The sequence below is a fragment of the Takifugu flavidus genome, chromosome 17 (assembly GCF_003711565.1).
Source record: "Takifugu flavidus isolate HTHZ2018 chromosome 17, ASM371156v2, whole genome shotgun sequence".
NCBI lineage: Eukaryota > Metazoa > Chordata > Actinopteri > Tetraodontiformes > Tetraodontidae > Takifugu > Takifugu flavidus.
The window spans coordinates 6,322,028-6,343,033 of record NC_079536.1 but is presented as its reverse complement, the minus strand read 5'-3'; the positions used below and the strand labels follow the sequence as shown (position 1 = coordinate 6,343,033).

Here is a 21,006-nt window from a genome sequence, read left to right as displayed (position 1 = left end):
ATAATGTGTTGTTTAAGAGTGAACAATCCTTCCCTGTGGCTCCCAGCGCCTGCATCGCATTCTCCTAGATAAAAACGTAGAAAACAGAGGCGCAGCTCCACATCTGCCTCCGAAACCTAGGGAAAACAGAGCCGCTGTGTCCGGCCAGATAATCTCCTCAGTTAATCTGAGTTTATGCACGCTGGGAATTGCGATGGGAAACGTTCTGCGTGATAACGACTCCAGATTTATGGGGAAGTTTGATCCCAGCAGGCCACTCGCCTGTTGATAATCACTTCCAGTAATACCTCTGCAACGCCACAGCAATTTGCCTCTTGATTAGTGTATCCATCTGCACTGTGGAGACTTTAACAGGCGTCAAATTGGGCGCAGTTAGACTTTTACTGGGACATTCCTTTCGCCCTCGGGCCTCAAATCCTTTAGAGATGAGCCCATCCCTCCAGTTTAATTTCGAGCGAAAGATGTAATGTGAAATCTACTCACGGCACTCGGAGCTCCGCCCCCGAGCTCCTTTTCTTGTGAGGAGGATACAACCGTGTGGGGTTTTTCACAATATGACACAATCAAATGTATCAGCAGAAACTGGCGTCTGGGGGTGATTAAGGTGGCGTGTGTGCGGGCATGTGCGTTGACGTAAGGAATTGTTGGTTTGTCAGCTGGAGCGATCACAACCTGCTGCCTCAGGGAGCAGAAAAGAGCACCTGTGTTAGCGCTGTGAAGGTGCGGGCCTCCGGAGATCGCAGGACTCGATTAGGTCAAATGATATCAAATAAGATAAACGCATATCGGCACCCACTCCCGTTGATTTAGCATTTTAACACGCTAACAAATGTTGATACATTCCAAGTCATGGGTTTTTGTCAAAGCAAGCTAATGGCTGAAGGAGTCATCAGGAAATGAATGACTGCCTTTGCTACATGTTAGTATCTCACTCTAAACGCTCATTTCAACACATCTTCCCTCCAGGAAGTGCAAAATCTATGGCATGAATTTCAATTAAGCCTCCCTTAAGGTCAGAAACAGAAGCGTCATTCATAGCCGTCATAAATCTCATAAGGCCAGCTTTGGTCTTTCACCAAAGAAAGTTATTTAGTGGGACCAAGTCAAAGTTCAAGGCCCGTAGGAGCCGAAAACCAGACACATGAATCAATCGGAAGCAAAGATCTGCTTCTGAAATGAAACTCAAAGCCAAGTCAGTGTGCTCGTGTGTTCTTCCCGATGGAGGAGCATGTAAGATCCTGACCCAAGGGGCCACACACAGACGCTGTCATCGTGCACCAGACGCTGCTTTAGTCTCCTCGCTGTTGCTGTCAATCAGCCTCAAGGGATCCTGTCTTGTTCTTTATCAGTATCATCGTATCATTTATAATCAGTACCACACGCTACCGCGGTGACTACCCCCACCACGTCTTCCTATCTTTAATAGAATATTAGTCAAAGATGACGTATTGCAAAGGTTTGATTCTCGCCATTTTCCATGAATTGACAGAACAACCTGAGTCATTTGTTTTCTTTCGTTATAATTACGTATGATTAAGGGCAGGACTAAATGAGGGCGAAGTTTCCTAAAAGCAGTTGGTAAATCAGCAATCTGATTTTGTCTCCTCTTTCAGACTGCGAGCATGAGCAGATCCCTATTAAGCCGTTTCTTTGCTTTTAATAATTATGTTCAGTCTCCAATATCCTGGCCAACACTATTATAAGCTGCTCCAAAGGGGTTATTTTCCTCATAAGCTCTTTGATCCAGGTGCTGATAAAAATACACACTGTTATGAAAATCCTACTGCTGGAAATGGACATGGGGATTAGTCACTCACTCTCTTTTTATCCTTTAAGCCTGCTTTTATAGTGCTTCTCATTCTCACACTGGAGCTGTAATTGTTGCAAAGAAGGAGGATCCAGCACTCCTTTCCTGCCTCCCAGTGGATATTTATGATATGAATGACGCTCATTGTAGCTGAGGGCTGGTCTTTCTTGTTGCATAGGTTTGGACATGATAAATGACTAATTACATCTTCACAACGCGACGATTGCTTTCATGTTTTTTCATGTTATGAGCAGGTGTGGTGATAATGTGTCAGGCAACAGACAAACTACTGACATAAGGCAAAAAGTACAGCATTTTTCCAGAGATGAGGAACTCTGATCAAGATTTTTTGCTGAAGAGTACACAGATAATTTAGAGGCTGAAAGTTATTATAATTTTGTGCTCTTAAAGTATGGTTTTAGACCTAATTGTGAGTAAAACGTTCGAAAACCAGGTGTAATGTCATATTATGACCACTAGAGGTCAACATAAGCTAAAAAGTTCTCACACTTTTGGACTGCCGCTCCTAAATTGGCAATTTTTCCCGGTTAAAGCCCCATTTAATGTTTTTGACATTTACCACAATGTTGAAGAATATTCCTATACAATAAAAACCCACACACTTCCAATCACTGCAAACCTGCTTGGTGGACAACTGAATCTACGTATGGGAATGCCTGTAAACCGCTGTGTAATAACCATCATGTGGATGGTAACTAGGAAGCCCGTACTTCTGTAATCAAAGTATTGTGGCCATGCATTTGGTAAAAAGAGCAGAATTTGGGCTGTGCCTGCGAGTCTAGTTGAGTTAATCGACGGTATGATGCACAATACAGTCAGTGGCGACTATAAAACTGCATCTGTTCAGTCTGTTTCAATAAATTTATGTCCTAGTAACCAACCAAGTTATTTATGAATGCAACGATGCAGATGTGTGTGCATGATCTGTGGTTATGATCTTCCATCCATCCATCCATCCATCCATCCATCCATCCATCCATCCATCCATCCATCCATCCATCCATCCATCCATCCATCCATCCATCCATCCATCCATCCATCAGGGGTCACATGGGTCACTGGGGTTGCTGCAGACCAACCCAATGGTCACCCAGTGGGAGGTACAAATAAAGACAGGAGAAGCCGCCATTTCTAAACAAATTCACTCACATCTGCAAACAATTTCTGCTCCCATCAAGGTGAAGTTTGTAATGTTTTTGGACTGTGGGTGGAAACCAGAATACCAAGAGGAACCCCCTGAGCCCAGAAGCCCCTCAAACTCAAAGCCTGGCTGTGAGGCAGCTGCACGGTGATGCACTGCTGCCTAAAACACATCTGGACTCAACTGTAAAATGAAAGTACCTAGAAGCTCCATAGCATCGTCGTCATCCTCCATCTCGTCCTCCGTGATGGAGGGGGCGGGGCTGTGGACCGAGTCAAAGGAGTCCCGGGACAGCATGGCGGCTAAGAGCTTCTTGTGCTGCTGCTGGTGCTCCCTCGGCCCTCTGCTCTTAGTTTCCAACTTGAGGCTGGAAGAGGTGAAAGAGCAGATGGTGCGTTAGAGCAGTTACAGCCTTGAATCTAATCAGGTTCAACAGGGATTTAATTCATTTTTTTTCTAACCAGGAGACTCTGGACTCTGAAATACTAAAGTCAAACAAAGGCAACCCGATACGGCTTTTACAATGCATGAGGTTTCTGTGGAGACAGCGATTTAAAATTCAGCACGGTACAGTGAGACAGTAATTTGGAAAAAGTCATTCTCCTTTATTTCTTTTTCTCTAAAGATGATGTCCTTCCTCTGTTGAAATTGCATTGCTTCGCCTCCAGCACAGATTACTGTTGAATAATGACCGTATAATGTCTCCTTCCTACATAATTGAAGCCTCAGATAAGTTTAGGAAGGCCGACTTCTGACTTACCGCTATATTGTGGAAATTAATTTCCATATCCCACAGGCGGAAGCCGTGGATTGGAGTGATGGAGGACTATTAATTTGATGATAATCTCAGTTTAATGGCTTCTATTTACAGTTAATGGGGAAGGGTCACAGAGTCGACATAGTTCTTTATAGTCCGTATGGGACCACTGTGATAATTAAATGCGTCAGTGCGTCTCTGGAACTAGTGGTTGATGATATTTGACTGGTTATGTGTGGAATGAGGGAAGTTTTCCACTAAAGTCCCATTCCACTGGACAGACTGACAAAAGAAGTCATTTCTTCTCTTCTGGCAAGAAGTATCTGATTTCCCCCGCGACTCCTGGACTTATTATTCCTGACCCCGGCACCAATCAGCCGTTAGCTCTACTGAAGGACCTCAGTGACCGTGGGCGAGAAACAGGAGGACAGCAAATGAGACAAGGAAGAAGTGCCTGTCAGTCTATCAGAGCAGATTTTAGATGAAATTTGTTTTAGGTTAGTAACACGTCCTCCTTATCACCGATCCATTATGGTGTTTATGTGACCCTTTTTGGATCAGAAGAGAGGATTAAAGCAGCTTGAGTGGATGACAACCGACTGATACGGCTCAAGTTGGTTATTTTGTCAAAAACAGGACATTTCTCCAAATATCAAGCACCAACGTTTCCCCTCTGCCTGCAGCGAGAATGCAGAAATGAGGTTAGCTTTAATTTGGAATTGGGTTGAAGTGGTATCGTGGCAAGCATGTTTGATGGGGCCTTTGAAATGGGATTATCAAGCCCATTCAGATGGGCATTCCTCAGGCAGCGTAGCCAGAATTCCACCTCCTAATTTTGCCAACAATGGCTTTGTGAGCACTCTGGAAGTTTCAAACTTCTTATCTCTCTTTTATGATTAGCACATGCACACGCTTGTACAGACAGCTAGAAATCACATTTCTGTATATGAAGCAGCACCAACCTCCCAGCGGGGCCGTTGTTGCCGCTCCAACACGTTTCGATTTTAGCCCGCGGGACTGGCGGGTGCAGCATCTCGGCGGCCAGAGGGTCTGCGTCCTCTTCCTCTCGTCCGACCCACTGCCCGACCACCCGAGGGCGCAGCACCGGGTTATAACCTCCCAAATTCTGAAACAAAACGAAAAACATAGCACGGACCGGGAGAGAACCGTGCAGATTTGGTAGTGATGCGAGTGTCCGTGACCTGTCTGGGATCTGACTATGTAATCTTTTATTCCCAGCACATTTACAAGCCTAAACCAAAGAAACGTCTGCTTGTCTTTGAATGGATTCAGCCGAGTATCAAACACTATTGTCTGCCCATGATGAGAGGAGGTGTTTAGTATTCGTTTCCCGTCCCGTCCCTGCTGGAGAAGACGGAAAATCTCTGGGCTGGGAGCCAAAGACCTTGGACATGTACAGCCGCACCAGGTAAAAAAAAAAAAAGCCAAACCCTGTCAGAACATGTGCAGGCTCATCATTTCTAAATCTGTCTGCACGTCTGGATTCGGGACCAAAAAGACAACACAAGTCCTGGAGCGTCGGTGTCACATATCAGTGGCACGAAACGGGGGTTCGTTATGAAGGGTGACTTGATGAGGCTGCGGAGGGAAGACTGACACAACTATTTCCATGGTAATTGCAGCGTGTTTATGTGGGTTTTTTTTTTTTGAAGCTGTCGCTGAGGTCTACCTGGTCGAGCTCATCAGAGACGGCGATGCCTGTGGAAAGGAGAAAACGGCTCTTAGCACAACTAATCCTAGTCAAAAATTAATTTCGTGTGTTGGAAGCTCAGCAGGGGTTTGTAATTTTAGCTGCCTGATTCAGTTTCCTGTTTGGATTTTTAGTGATATTGCAGAAAAAGTCTGCAGTTGCTCGTAGTGTCTGCATCCACTCACTGCGCGACAGGCTCTCCAAGGCCTTCCCCAGCTTTTTGCTCTCCTGCAGGATGTGGTTGAGCTCGTCGAAGTCCCGGCTCTCCCTCCAGTCCCAGGACGGGTGCTCGACCGACCGCGGCACTGGACAGAGACACAGCTCTTAACGCTAATCTTCTAGCACGTCTCCTGGCTCGTACCAAAGCCACAGCCGGACGTGCGTTTGGCCAAACAGGATTTTGTGAATCAGAACACAGGGAATTGAAACACATGTAGGAAAATAAATATTTCCCTTTGAGGGCTCGGGGGCTGGATGGAGGCCAGAGGACAGCGCTCGTCGGCCCCTTTGATTAAAATTCAAAAATAACTTCGGCGGAAGCAGGAAATGACCCACATACTGTGCTGACAGCTCGCATATGATGGCTAATTCATAAATTGTGTTAAGGATTACAGGAATTTAGCTTAAAACGCAGGCGTTTCCTGCCTACACTCCAGTACCGTTGTGTTTTTACGGATGCAGACATAAATAAAGAGAAATGTGAATATTTGACATTTTTCCTGCAACCTTGTTTCCACTGACGGAGCCGCTCAGCATTGCAGAGCAAACGTCTCTGTGGACTGGAGGAGAAAAATGTTTCAATCCTTCCAGCAAGAGAAGCTTCTCCTCTGTGATGATCTGCAGATGGCTGTTTTGGGTTGTGATAGCCCAGACTAGGATTAAAGGAGTAGGACTGTTCTTGAGAAGCACCTTTTAATCATTCACGTGTGTTTTCAATATTTCTTTGGCTACAAAACCGACGCCGACCCCCGATCAGCCCCGGCCTGCTTTTCTGAACTGTCATGCTTCAACGCTGCGATGGTTCATTACCACAAAAAAAAAGGTCACCGCATCAATTTTGCTTTAACGTTACAACTTTACAAATGGTCCATTTGCTGAGCAGGAAGCAGCGGAGCGAATCTGTTAAAAGTGGAACATTATAACGAACCCATCAGTGGCACTTTGAGAGGCCCGCAGGAGGACGTCAGACTGTACACTGTGACTAACTTTAATTAGATATAATTATATCTCTTTCAAACTGGTGATTGAAGGCAACCGAGCGTGTAATAGGGACACAAAAGATACAACAAGTATCAGAACTGTGTAGTGTTGCACACAAAAGTTAAGTAAGTGTGCGCGCGCGCGTGTGTGTGTGTGTGTGTTTCTTCTACTTCTTCTTCTAGCAAAATACTAATTCTACCAGGATGAGATTCAAGCTGGCTTTAGTTTAGGGTCGGGGGTTGGGGTCTGTAGCTTTCATAATGTGTATGAAAGTCCTCACAAAGATAGAAGTACAATCATGTGTGTATGGGTGGAGCGTGTGTCCCGCGCAGAACTTACCAGACTTGGATTCTGGCGAGGGGGGAGAGAGGCTTGACACAGCCAAGTCGCTCTTGGATTTTTTGGGCTTCTTTGGGTGAATCTGCCAGGGCTTCTCATAGCTGCTGTACTCCCGTCGGGGGTTTTTGCACTCTGTCGGGAGAGACAGTCGCACATTCACAACGTCCCGCCGTGCACGCTCCAACGTGCAAAGAAGCAGTTTTACCAACCCGGGGAACTCTGTGCCCACAGTGCCGCAGAGCCAGACAGAGCTCTCTGCAGCTTGCTGGGGCTGTCTTGCTTGGTCTGCAGGTGATCAATGAGAAAAGGAATTGGATGCTCTGGTGTCTCAGTTATCAGTTTGGTCATCAACTCCTGCAGCAGGAGAGCAAAGCAGAGAGCTCTTCAATAAAAAGGACAGGACAAAAGGCATGAAAGAGTGCTGTGGCGTGCCGGTTATCCATCACCAAGTGGGGAAAAACAACATATTTAGGTCCTGTTTGAACATTTTTGTTGATTTAGCAGGGAAAGAACTGGCCCATCAAAGCATGCAGCAATCATTTAAAAAGATGTGGAAAAACACAAATAAGGAAGCAATTTCCCTCATTAGCTGCATTTGTAACAGATTCAAACCAGTATAAGACGACCAGGTGCTGAGGTTAAAGGTCACATTGAAGTCTTCATGCAAAATACTAAATGCCGAGCATCACATTTAAAAAAAATAAAAATAAAAAAGCAATAAGAGAAAGGATGATCTTCCCCCCACACAAAAAGCATAAAGGAGACTGAGGCCACCCTTTCAGCAGCGAGTCGGGACTCAACAGGAAATCACTCATGGATAAACTTGTAAAATCGACATCATTCCTGTCTGACTAAACAGAAGCTTAATCTCATTTGGACCCTGTTGTGTGTTTGCCCTTTACACACACATGAATCTGCACTCTGCACGTGCACGGTAGGAGGAGAACTCCCCAGCGCCCCGCCTGCACTGCGTGTTCTCAGAAAGCTAATCAGGTAATTGGTTGGGTGGTGGGGTGGGATTCCTCTCTGGCAGCTCTGACACCATGTGAATGTATAAACGGGGCTGTGCCCGTTGTCTCTCCGGGGAATGTGCAGCCCCCGGGACTGGGAAAACCCTGCTCTCTCTCTCTCTCTCTGTCCTTAAACAATCTAAAAGGTCCCCACAAGAATGTAAATGGATTCACGGATAAATGTGGACTGCCAGGACGGATGGTAGATTTAGTAATTCTTCATTTATTGTTGGACACCACGGCGTCCATACTGATGGAACGGTGCACGGGCCAGGAGCTGCTATATGCGCCTGCATCCTCCGCCGCATCCGCAGCCCGGATCTGTGCAGCTCTCTGAGTGAGATATCTCAGTACCCTCTGGCGGAGCGTTTGGTGGCCATAATTGACAATCTGTCACCAAGCCAAGAGGCGCCGAACGTCCTTGGAAACTCACAAGGACCTCCCCGGGGACGGGGAAAGTCACACCCGCCGATCCTTGTTTCCTCCTGAACAAACTCCTCTGACTGAAAGTGGAAAAGGTCACGTCATAAACTGAAGGACGCGGCGAGGTTTCACTGCAGAGAGACGCGGAAACCACAACGCTCACCGGAAATAAAAGCCCAAATGGCTACTAATTCCGAGCTAAAGCTCACAAGAGAATGAGTAAATACACAGATACATTTAGCTACACAGCAGATTATGGATCTTATTACAGGGTTTCAGCTCCAGTAGAGAAGACCTGTTTGTGCATTCACGGCCAAGATTGTTTGAAAGTATTTTGTAGAACTCCAGGGCCTGACCCCCCCGAACAAGCATCAGTGGAAGGACAAAGACCCTTTTAACAGGAGGAAACCTGGACCTGGACCAGGCTCACGTGGGGGGACCATCCTGCTGATGGCCAACTGGGTAAAGGAGGAATTCATTAAAACTCCCTGAACTCTTCCCATTAACGGTACCGGTTCCAACTGGTTTGCTTGTAATTAACGGGAACACAAAGGCATATTTAAGGGCACGCATGTGCACCTGTGCAAGCATCATTAGAGTGGAAAAGTAAAGGGTTGATGAGGCCATGGAATGTGTTCCAGACGTCGATTAATCTAAAATGATGAGAACGTGGGAGAGGCGATGCCATCGGTAGAGCCACCGGATAAGCTGAGACGCTTTCATCTCCACCCACATCTGAGACTGATGACCTCCTGCCATTCACCTGCCTCTGGTTCACTCCCATCGCTGTAATCATGCGCTGCGGCAGAAGACCTCCTGCGTGTGAGATGTGCACGAGCAGTTCGGCGTTAGCGCCGCAGCCGAGAGGAAAGGGGTGATTCATCAGAAAATGTGTGGAGTGCGGGTATTTACAGGGATTTCTTAGATCAAACACACTGGGAGGACTGCTGATCTAAAAAAACAACTGCAGTGTTTGACAATCCCGGAACGAGGCTTAAAAAAAGAAAAAAAAGCACCGCTGATTAAAAGAAATTGGCTAATTATGATGAACTTTCAACTGCAGCCGAAGCTTTGGTCTTTAGTCTTGAAAGAGATGCCAAAAAAATGCATATTTAATATTTAATAACTTTTCTGAAGGCACAAGAGCAAAGAGTGGTGGGCTACAACGTTGTTCTTTGATAGCGCTGCAATCTTTCAACCCTTTAAGAAGAGCCCATCATTTTAAGTCTGTTTAAAGACATTTTGAGTGGCAAAAGAGGCTGGTATTTTCTCTTTTGATTGGCACAAATTGTGTGTTAACACTGAAACCAAAGAGCAAACATAATGCTAGAATGGTAAAGATGCTACAAAGTTACACCTGTGTAAAGTTTCCACTTCTGATATCAACTAATGCTGCATATGAGGGAAAAGGCTAAAATTGTGATCATACCAACGCACACCTAATTATCCATGCACACAAAAACAAAAAAAGGAGTCTGTTTGGTGAAACAGGGCTACTTGAGGAGCTAAATAAATAAAAACTAATTGGTTATGTGTCGTCCACTCTCTCACATCACCAACATGACTGTCAATTAAGCTAGTTAGCATCAGTGTGCTCGGACTCTAAGTAGACAAGATCACTTTATTAGCATGCAGTGCGGCCGGTACCCTACACGCTCCCTCTCTGTTCCCTATACACACTCTAAATCTTCCTCACTCTGGGCCTTGTATCCGGATCCCTTGGTGATCCTTTGTTTTCCCTCCCTGCCACTTTCTGTATTCCCCAAGGACCGTCCCGGCTTGGGGCTGCCTTTTCAGCTGTCTGTCACATAATTACTCTAACTGCTCCTGAAGGGCGGCCGTATTGAACCACGCATGACCAAACACCCCGTCCCGCCAAGTCATCGACCTTTGCTGGAGCCACCGTCGACCTCAAAACCGGCGGGAGCGTCCGGAAAACTGGAAACATTTTGATGAATGAATTGCTTAGTCACACGCTGAGGTAATGAACCTGGATTCATCACACTCAGCCATTCTCCGGTCTCAATTTTAGAAATTGCTTTTTGAAGTGAAAATATAAATAAAACGATCTACAGTCGAGACAAAATGACTGGTGTGCTGTTTTTTTTTTGTACCATGTATGTGGGAGGCACGCCAGTGACAAAGTAACCCTGTCAGACAGAAGCAATTCCAGCTGTGTTTGCAGATGTCATTAGGAGTGTGCCGCATCATCTGAACCTCTCTCCTTGTCCTAAACGACCTGCATGTTTCTGTTGCTCTTGCAGCTACGCTAATGGTCGCTAATGCAGGCCAGCTGCGGCGAATTGTGGAACAAACCGTTCGATTCTGTGGTTTAATAGAGCAACGAACATGATGAAACTACGACTAAAATAAGGTCAAGCAGCCCAAACTGGAACTAAGAGATTGGCTGAATGCACCTGGCGGTTAGCTAACTGCCTAACTAGCCTAACTGACCCACCTCTTTAGCGGGTTACCCCACACAGCTGACCCGGTTAATTGGACCATTTCCATCTGAACGGATGTAGTTTCCGTAGAAACGTTAGTAATGATCAGCCACGCACCTAAAGGGTTAACAGCCAAATAATTCCACGCACAAAGGAAGAACTTGAGCCTTTAAAATAAATAAAAAATAAAGGGGGCCTTTTTAGATAATTAAAGATCTTGATTTGGACGTCAGCTAATTGTGTGAAAGCTGTCGGGGAAGATGATGGCACCATTATATGATGATTAAGAGCTACTTAGAAAGAAAGTAAGTGGAGGTTTAGATGAATCGGGGGCAAATCAGTTTATTCTGAAACTGCAATCAGGGTAGCAACTGGGTCAGTTGATAAAAAGCAGCTCACTTTTTCAAAGATCTTTACTGGGTGTTGACTCAAACTGCCATCCTCACAAACATTTCATAAATCACAAGCGGCTCATTGCAGGGAAGAAAAGAAATGCTGCTCATCATCACAAAGACTAGTTAATACTAAAACAGAGTGATGGCTTTGAGGAGGAAGTCTAATTATAAAGATAAACAGTACAATTACTGTTCAGTGACCTCGAAAAAATGTGGTTTAGTAATTATTTTACGCAATTAAAATACAATATTCCTTCTGCTTTTATACTGTCTCCTTTCAAATCTGGCACATGGCTCTTACTTCTAGAGCATTAAGTAACATATTTGATGTTCGAATCTTAATTAAGCAATGTAGCATAGGGAAATATTACTGTTTTTGCTGCTCTGCATCTGGTCTTCAAGGAAATTGCAACCAAATTCCCTGCCTGATTCCTCCACTGAGCGCGCGGAGACACTTGAGTGAAGCCTCAAGGTAAGAGTCTCCATGTGGTTCATGGTCAGCATAGCTGGGAGAGTTTATAAAGCCGTACGCTATCATGGTCATAAAAACAGAAGCAATCATCAGAAACACAGCATTAGCAGCAATGCCTTTATAACCACCAACTCAGCACTTTCCAATATTGTTAATTAGCTTACTAATACATACAATATGCCTTAAAATCATCTGAACGCTAAATAACTATCATTATTCCACATCTAACAGTTAATGTAATAAATAGGCTAGCACTAAGAGCATCATTGTTAACAACAGAGTAATGGTAAATTATTGTTTATTGCACAAATTAAAATGTTAAACTGTATTTTTGTGAAATTTGACATCAAACAGTCCAGCAACCTGACTGATTTTCAGTGAAAGTAAATGTGTGTTGTATTGAAAATAAGTGACAAATAGAGTGAAAGTGGAGCTGGTGGGGGGGGGACAGGTGGAGGAGAGAGGAAGGCTGGAAAAACAAACAGGGAGAGGACCAGTGAGCTCAGCTGATTGGTATTTTTATAATCAGACTTCCTGTTTCTTCGCTGGCCCCGGGTCTCTGTCCACGGTGCTGAAACACACCCCGCCACCGCTCCTCACGCCTGCTTAACATGCAGAACGTGCCCCGGAACCCTAGCATCAGCACTCTGGAAACGTGTGCACGCCGCCAGCATCCGAGCCGGCGCGCTGCCTAAATGGCATTCCTGGTTTCCAGGTTCTGCCTGGCTCACACTTCCATGCCCCTGCTTCAATGGAAAATCCAAACACGAAAGGATGAAGTCGTGCACCCACACACCCACACACCCACACACACACACCTCACCCTGGCATCCCTGTGAATGATGGCTGCTCCAACTTCAGCAAAGTGACACACAGCTGAGAGACAGACACACAGGGAAAGAAAAAAAAAGGGGGGGGGGGTCCAGCACAAGCTTGAGACATGAGAAAGCAATGACAGGAATGCTGTGCAATGTTCAAATAAAGCAGTGCTGCAGCAGTAGATTGGACAGAGTGCAAAAAATTGTTTTAAACCCATTGCATGTGTGGGGGGATGGGGGGATGGGGGGGCTTTGCCCCGGTCCTCATATTGCAGATGTGCGCTCATCACCGGGCACAGATACAAATTTAAGAAAAAAAATAAATATAAAAAAACCACGTTAACGCAGTCTGCTGCAAAAACAGGAGAATCAAACCTCCCCGGTCCGGCCAAGAACTTCCATCGAGTTGCGTTCAGGGACACTCACCTGAAAGAGAGGTCCGATTTTATTCCGCTCCAGATACGACTGAATTCTGGACTGTTGCGGAGACGCCATGAAGGAACTGCTGCCACTCTGGAGGAGGTGGTGGAGGGGGGGGGGAGCTTTTAACCAAATGAAACCATGAGGTGAGCCGGTGTCCTTCAGGAGGCGCCTCGGCGTGCGTGATGACACCGCGGTGGGACTGCGAGCAGGCGGCTCCGTGCCCGGCTCCTTCTGCAGGACTCAGCCCGGGACCATCCCCAATTTTCCCCCCCCGCCCCTGACTGACGGTGGCGCCTGCTCGCCTATGGAAGCCAGCGTCTGAGCAGCTCTGTGACAGAGATTCCAACTCTTCCGCTCACTGGCTGCCAGCGGCGGCGGTGGGGTGGGGGCCGGGGCGGGGGCCACGCCCATTCCGAACCCATTGGCGTCCACCTGAACGTGGGGCAAAAACGCCCAAACCGTCACTCTGCCAGATATTACCCCCGAGCAGCCTGTTCACCGCTGCAGCGAATTAAAAGTTTATTTATTCATTATGTTTACTTATTTGTGAGCAGTGCTGCAGGGAAACGCCAGTGCGGATTGAGCAGGAATGTTATTCAAGGTGTTGGAAAGAGAATAGGATCTTGATTGTTGCGTTAGAACCCCCCACCACTCCAACAAGACAGTGTTTTAATGACGCCATTAAATATATTTATTAGAAGTCTTGTGTTTTTACAGGTGTAAAACATGTTCAAAGTCCTTCTAGTGCCATCAGTTGGTCCAAAACACTATTTCAGTCACTGAAATCACACACATTTTTCCGATTTAATCTCTTGTCATCTCTGCCCTTGCATGCATCTGGAGTGTAACCCCCGTTGTCATGGTTCCTCTACTGAGGAGAGTCTGTCCATCAATTTCATTCACATTAATTGCTTTGCAGACTTCACATTCTGAGGGCATTATTGATTATTATTTGAAAAAGACAGTTATTTTATAATATCAAATGCTAATGCTAATGTATCTTTCAATACCACATATTCTTGTGTTTTAAGGCAAACATTAACATGGAATAAAAAAGAAACTGCAAGAGAAGACTAAATGATCTTATTGATACAGTTTATTACTTTTGTGTTTGCATAGTAATATTCTAGATGTCCATCTAAGCACTTAAATCCTGAGTATTGTTGATATAAAACAACGTTAGCATTAGCTCATAGCTCTGCTTCCAATACCAACTGCATGTTAATATAGATATACCACTGATGAAGGGGCATATTTCTATGAGCACACTAAATGTATGATATTTACAAAAAAAAAACTATAATAATTTGTTATGGAAAACCGAGAAAATCAATAAAGCTTGAAAATAAAAGCTGAAGAGAAGGCAAAGAAATGATTGGATATTTGGAACTTAGCTGCAAAACCAATTTGACTCCACTGTGTTTTTCATGAAAAGTCATTAAAAAAGAATAATAACGCTGCTAATGTGACAAATGTCGCATGTAAAGGGATTAACTTTTTTTATTTTCTTGGTATAAATCTTATATTTGATCTTTTCTGACCTCCCTACATCAATTTCTAAAAATCATATGAAAACAGACATAAACATGTAAAACAAATACAAAAGTGACAAAAAACAGTCTTAAAAATACTATATACGGCTCTTAAGTTCTATTTACATTTCAGGCACCTATTCTGGACGTCTAAAACTGGACCCAGTAGTTAACTAATGGGATCGTCCTTCATGTTTACAGGAGGAAATGGGATTCTTGGAACGGGAAGCTGCACGACGTGGTTTTTTCCAAAGCCTCCTGGCTGCAGTGCATTATGGGTCACCATCTGGCGGCGGAGGTTGACACAACTTGTACAACCTGGTGAGAAACAGAGAAACAAATGTAAACACGGCGAGTCGCGCAGCACTTTAAAAATCAGACTTCAACAGTCACGTGATCGGCAGAAGCCATTTTTCAACTAAAGCCAACGCGATGCGATTCTGCTCTCGTCCAAAACGTCTCGGCAACAATCGCTGCTCAAATGTATCCGTCAATTTCACTAAAAGGCTCAAAAGGGCCCCCTGTCAGACCCAAAGCCAAACGCCCGAGGCAGGACTGGTCACCCGAGCGGGGAGCTCCTCTCTAACGGAGCCATTTGCAGAGCTGTGCAAACATTAGAGAGACTGGCTGGAGTGTGTCAGCATTTCTATAGGTATTAATCATATATAACTTAGCTACAACATAGGCAGCAAGGAAGACGTTCAGCAGCAGACCCTAAATCCAGCAACACTGTGGTCCAACAAATCCGAAACACTCACTTATTCCACATATTTCCAACTTCACTGCTGATCCTGAGACCACGGTGGAATTGATGGAAACATGTTAGCTGGGAAATCAGCCACAAAAGCCAGCTGTAGTGCTCTAATCTAACATTGTGTTGCTGTTGTTGGCTCCCGACGAGCAGGAAGCGGCTGCAGTTTTACCTTGGGACGGATGACGGCGTGCGATCCCTCACCCCCAGATTCTTGGCAGAGTTCTGGACTCTTGCTCCCTGAAAGACATCAACAATTCATGACATCTTGCCTCGGTTTGAAAGAGCACAGCCGTGAACTCAGGTGGAGAGCATCATCACAGGCACACAAACGCAAGAAGAGGGCGTCCTGGTGGTATGCGTGGAGGAAAACAATTCGAGGATTAATGACGGCGTGCATTCCTGAGTTTCGCTGTTTTCAGGTGTGCAGGAGGCCTGGCGACAAGGCTGCTGCAGTAAGCTACAGCCACATCATGAACACACACCCTCTGTCGCTCCGTGACGCACACGGGCCAGAAAAACACACCACTGAACAAAAAATAGAGCATTAGCCGACATCTCGCTCACAATTCTGCCATCTACTGTAGCTCCGGCTGAGCTAGCAGAGCGGCGTCAGCACTTGTTTGGTCGTGACGGCCATCTATTCTGGTGCCTCCGCGCAGAGAATGTCCAAAAGGAGACGGTAATCAAAGCGGATGAGACGGGTTAGAGACATCCGAGGGAATGATTACATTTGGAAAATACTTAGAGTGAATCACAGTTGTTGCTTGTTTAAAACAAACATCCATTCGGTCATGCATTTAAAAGGCGGAATGCAATTTTCATCGCTCCTTTCTATAATTCAGGTTTTCACTTTTTGCATGAATTAATAACAGCGGTGAAACCTGAGGGCCCACGTCGATGAAAGCGCGAGACATCCAGCCGAGAGATCTCATTTATAACACTGAAGCTGTCCTGACAGCCGCAGTACATAAAGCAACCCATAAACTGGAACTGGGAGTAAATAAGAAGAAAAATAAATTCTTTTGACGTAGTTCAGATTCAGATTTTACAATAGACGCTCAGCCAACACAGATTTGATGGAGATGGATTTGTTTTCACAGTGAAGAAATTGAAATTTGAAGAAATAAAGTGTGTGTTGTACTGTTATCTTCTGAAATAAGCACACAAACACACACACACACAGACAAACAAAGTGGGTCACTGATGTAAGAAAACAATAAACACGTAATGCCACATTTAAAAAATCCTAGACCCTGAAATAATCTCGCACTGCATCATCCATAAGAGGTTTCCTGTAGTCACAGTAGCACTCAAGGTCACATGGTGCATCCCTCTGGCTCGAAGCCCAGCTCTCGACCATACAACTGAAATGGCTTTTCTCCCACAGGATCGCAGCCTCGACCGTAAACCTCTCCTCTCGCTGCTAACAGCAATTTCACCGCCGCTCAGAACTCCTAACGAGAGTCCGCGGGACGCGCCGGGGTCCGTTTGGGGCTGCATCCTTTTTTGGGGGCGAATATGTGCCTACAGAGCGCGAGGTAATGGGATTTTCCTCCCTTGGCCCCAGACAGACAAACCAACCTTGGATTCTCAGCCAATCTGTTTGGTTTTACATTTTCGTTCCCCTTTTTATTCCCCCGTTTGGTCAGATTTGCATTCTGGTGGCTGTGAATGTGTTTCTAATGAGAGTGAAATAGAATAGCGTGTGAAACAGGGGAAGAAGACGCAGATGGATTCTTCTTTTCATCACCCTTACGTTTTCACCCTTTCTAAAGAATCTCAATTACCCTTTTCTTTAGGAAACGCTGTCAAAGCAGGCCATGCCAATGGTCTTCTGGAAGCCTTGCTGAATTAATTAGGCACAGAGTTTATCTAATGACTGCAGATGTTGGTGGTGTAAAACATGACAAGAGAGAGAGAAATCGCCCTGCCGCATGCTAAAACAAACACCACCACGCTCGTAACTCAGTTTTTTCACTCTTCCAACCCACGTTTGCACGTGCAGAGCTGAAGGAGATGCTGATAAAGACTCTGTACCTGTTTCCTCATGACATCAGTGGCCTGCATGATGCAGCGAGGGGGCAGTCCGTGGTTCCGGGCCAACAGGATCGCCTGCTCCAGTGTCACACTGAGGGTGCAGCTGTGGCGAAAGAGGAAAAAACTGAGGTCAAACTCTCTCTGCACACTGTTCTAATTTAAGTTCAGGAAGCTGCTGAATCATCTTCAGTGGAAAAATCAAGTGATTTGCAGTTGATAGATGTAGCGAAAACAGTTATGGAACCATCAAACAATAATCTTCCTGATTCCCAGATGTTGCACAGTGAGGATTTGGCAACGCTGACAAGCTTCCGTGCTAGTCAAGCATTTTTCCCTGGGAAAAAAAAGGTGAAATAGCAGAGTGAAATGCCAAAAGTTAGACGGCTTGACAGGAAAATTCAGTTTTCCTCAACAACCCGTTGCCGACGTCACTTTCTTGCCACTCACCTGCTCACACATGACTCATTACATAAATGTCATTGGCGTCAGCCAGATCCGCAGTGAATGCTAACTAACCAAGTTACCAGACCGTTTCTGCGCACACATGCATGTGGCCACACACACTCTTAAGAAAGCCAGTGACAGCCATCGAGGCAGCGAGTGACCTTTGCACGATAACAGGCTGTACTAGCGCATCGATCCGCAGCCATCCCGCCACAAATTGAACTGTCCAGCGCTGCCAAGCTCAGTTTTCACTGAGTAACGCAGCCGTGGCACTGCGAAGGAAAAGCTGTTTGTTGGAATGTTGCCTCTCCTGGAAGCGTTAAAGACCAAGCGAGAACAAAACTTTGTAAAGAGAAGGGTCATGCTGAGGGATTTAGTGCTGCGAGGGAAGATTGTAGCCACAAGAGCTTTATGACGGCGTGCCGTGATGAAGGTAATGGACTCAGCAATTATTCCACAGTGTGAGGAAAGAGATGTCTGAAATTGTCATTTTGAAGATGGCCGTGGAATCTTTCATGCGCCAATTATGAGCTTCCCGCACAGCAAAATGGAGGTGGAGATGGAAAAATTCTCTCCCAGATCTTTAAATATCTGTTTTGCTGGAGCAGGATGAAGAAACGCCACAGGATGACTGCGCGTGTGCGGCGCGGCATGATTTCCCTTGTTCATTAGAGCCTTGGAGATACTTTGAGGTGATTTATACCCATCTGTTTCATGTTGTCTCAGCCCATAACCCATTTCTGCTTCCTCTGGAGTCAAGACAAAACAAGGCAGCCACAAACAATAAAGAAGAAATGAGCACATATACAGATGGAATAAAGCCGAAACAATACACACTTTAATGTCACGGTAATGAATGCCAAGGAGATAAAAATAGTCCAGGACAGAGTTTTATGGAATTTGAATAACACTTTGTATTTATTCCTTTCGTGTCACTTTTTTTTTAATTTTACAGTCAGACAGACGCTTTTTTGACCTCTTTAAGAGCTTTTGCTGGACCTGGAGAGGAGCCTGACTGCAGACGCTCCGAAATATCTCCCCATTATTAAAACCCATCCTTCAAGTCAACTAAACCTGATAAATACTGGATCACTTCATTAATCTACAGGCTGGATTTCATAACGTTCTCATTACACCACCGCTAGTCTCACTAGTCAATGTATATATTTAAATGCCAGATGTCCTTTCCAAGGTTTCAGCATTTGACATCATGAAATGGACTCAGCGGAATGTATGTATTCATTAAATCGAGCAGTACAGTGGCTGCAGTCATTCCACTGACAGGAGATTCCTTTTAGAGCTCAGGCAATCAGGCGGCCGCATCTACGGCGCTTTATCGAGCCATCGGTCACATGCAGCCTCCGCGTGTGGCAGAGACGTCACGATATGGAAACTGGCGGGGTGAAAAGGGCACCAGAGGGAGATGGGTGGGCAGGTCAGGAGGGGGGGATGGAGCAGATATATTAGAGATGAGAAATGGAAGCTGGAACTGGGGATCAGTGCTGACAAATGGTCAGGATATTTGTGTCCTGAACCGATGGTGTCAGGAGCAGGTGAATTAGGTAACCATATATAGAGTTAAATAATACGGGGAAATAATGACCTGTCTCCTTTCAAGTCCCAAATGTGCCTGGAGATACAATGGCCCCGTTAATTACAATACCCAGTTTCTAATTAGAACACATAAGTGCATATTAATAGAGACTCCCCCAGGTGACGAGTTCAGGAAGAAAGAGGATCAAGCAGAAGATAAAAGGAAAAGCAGTGAGAAAGTACAAAAAACACTAAAGGTGAAGGGAATGCAAGAGGTGCTAAAGCAAAAGGAACTCTGGGAAACAGCTGTCAAAAGAGAGCAACAAAATGCAGGGAGGTAGAGCTCACACCGCGCTGGAAGGCGCTCCTTTCCTACACACTCACCGGTGAACGCCACTGTTGCACATCACGATATGCGTGGCCCCCAGACGGGCGCAGAGCTCAGACGCCACCGAGAGCAGCCCGACTCCAGAAGCGCCGCAGGCGGTGTACTGACAGGCAGCGGTGCGGCGGCAGCTGATAAAACTCTCCATCAGACGGTAGAGCTCCTCCAGAGGGTTGAGGGGACGCATCAACTGGGCAGAGAGCGATTAGTGAACGGTCAGGTGGGGGTTGACAAGTACAGGATGTCAGTAAACATCTCTTATTCATCTCATCTGCAGACATCACTGGAGAAGTAACATTTAAGACCTGAGGAACCCCAGATGGCAAACTCCGTTTATCATTATTTCCAGGAAAACCCAATCATTAAGGGTCTCAGGAAGTGTTTGTGTAAAATACTGCTGTCCTGTGCTAGCCTCTGAGACTGACATTAGTCTTGTTTTTAACTATTTCTTTACTCAAAATAACAAATCAAGGTCTTTCCTCTTGCAGAAGTGGAAATTTAGCAGAAATTCATGTGTTTTAATATTTAATGAGATCAACAGCTTGGCTGCACAAAGGGATGTGTTGTGAAACATAATAACACGGATGTGTTGCATCCTTCCGCGCTTCTTGACGTCACCTGTGATGTCATCCGCACGCCGTGAGCTGCAGAGCTATTCTTACCTTATCTATGAGAGCGGCTTTGGGTGCAGAGCTTGCTGGCATGTTGTTGTTGTTGGCATGTTGGTCCAGGTAAAAAGCCCTGTTGGGGGAAAAAAACAGACCTTAATGAATCAGGACAAAAACACATCATTGAGTTCCTTTCCCAGCACTGATGGGTCATCAGGAGCAACGCTGCGTTTCTGGGAAAAGTAGGCCACCTGCTCATTATGGAGCTCAACCATCTGACTATCAATCATGAAAGTAAGTTGTGCACAGCTCAGCAGACTAAGCATCTCCTGTTCTGGGCATCGCTCCAAATGCTTCATTCATTCACAGACTCTGGTCAATTTGTGTTAGTTCCCTTTTCTGTGCACTGGAGGCAGCAATGGACCAGCATCTTTAGGCGGCGGGGACTATCGGAGTGCTGCCGGTGCAAGCTCAGCAGTCTGCGACTCCATCCAATCTAATCCACCCCTGTGTTAAAAATAGACACACATCCCACCGCATCAAACCAGGCCGTGATAAAATCACATGCTCCATTACTTAAGGCCGGAGGAAATAATGATCCGTGGCATCCGGTCATCTGTCTACCGCTCCTTTCTTAGAAGGGTGACTGGAAAATTCTATTCTACATGCAAACTGCAGGAGGGAAGTATCGAACTTCTTGTACCAGGCGAGGAGACGTTCTTTATGGCTGCGGCATTTCTGACTGACACAAG

At 45.6% G+C, this 21,006-nt stretch overlaps 2 protein-coding genes across 4 annotated transcripts in view; both read right to left on the bottom strand.

The window, feature by feature from the left end:
- c17h8orf34 (chromosome 17 C8orf34 homolog) overlaps positions 1-13,276 on the bottom strand; it is a 32,222-nt gene extending 18,946 nt beyond the window's left edge. The window contains exons 1-7 of one of the 3 annotated variants that reach the window (XM_057012597.1): positions 12,965-13,276; positions 7,186-7,330; positions 6,977-7,108; positions 5,623-5,742; positions 5,417-5,445; positions 4,689-4,852; positions 3,170-3,336 (exon numbers count right to left, since the gene is read on the bottom strand). In XM_057012597.1, coding sequence (XP_056868577.1) covers positions 3,170-3,336; positions 4,689-4,852; positions 5,417-5,445; positions 5,623-5,742; positions 6,977-7,108; positions 7,186-7,330; positions 12,965-13,033 — 826 coding nt within the window. In that variant the 5' untranslated portion in view covers positions 13,034-13,276. The remainder of the gene's footprint in view (positions 1-3,169; positions 3,337-4,688; positions 4,853-5,416; positions 5,446-5,622; positions 5,743-6,976; positions 7,109-7,185; positions 7,331-12,964) is intronic. The other 2 variants (XM_057012595.1, XM_057012598.1) reach the window with 2 other exon arrangements.
- A 763-nt stretch (positions 13,277-14,039) lies between these two features.
- The window catches only part of prex2 (phosphatidylinositol-3,4,5-trisphosphate-dependent Rac exchange factor 2), a 56,386-nt gene continuing 49,419 nt past the window's right edge, over positions 14,040-21,006 (bottom strand). Inside the window, exons 37-41 of the mRNA XM_057012970.1 lie at positions 20,309-20,387; positions 19,646-19,836; positions 17,285-17,387; positions 15,417-15,484; positions 14,040-14,811 (exon numbers count right to left, since the gene is read on the bottom strand). Of these exons, the coding sequence (XP_056868950.1) occupies positions 14,766-14,811; positions 15,417-15,484; positions 17,285-17,387; positions 19,646-19,836; positions 20,309-20,387 (487 nt within the window). The 3' untranslated portion in view covers positions 14,040-14,765. The remainder of the gene's footprint in view (positions 14,812-15,416; positions 15,485-17,284; positions 17,388-19,645; positions 19,837-20,308; positions 20,388-21,006) is intronic.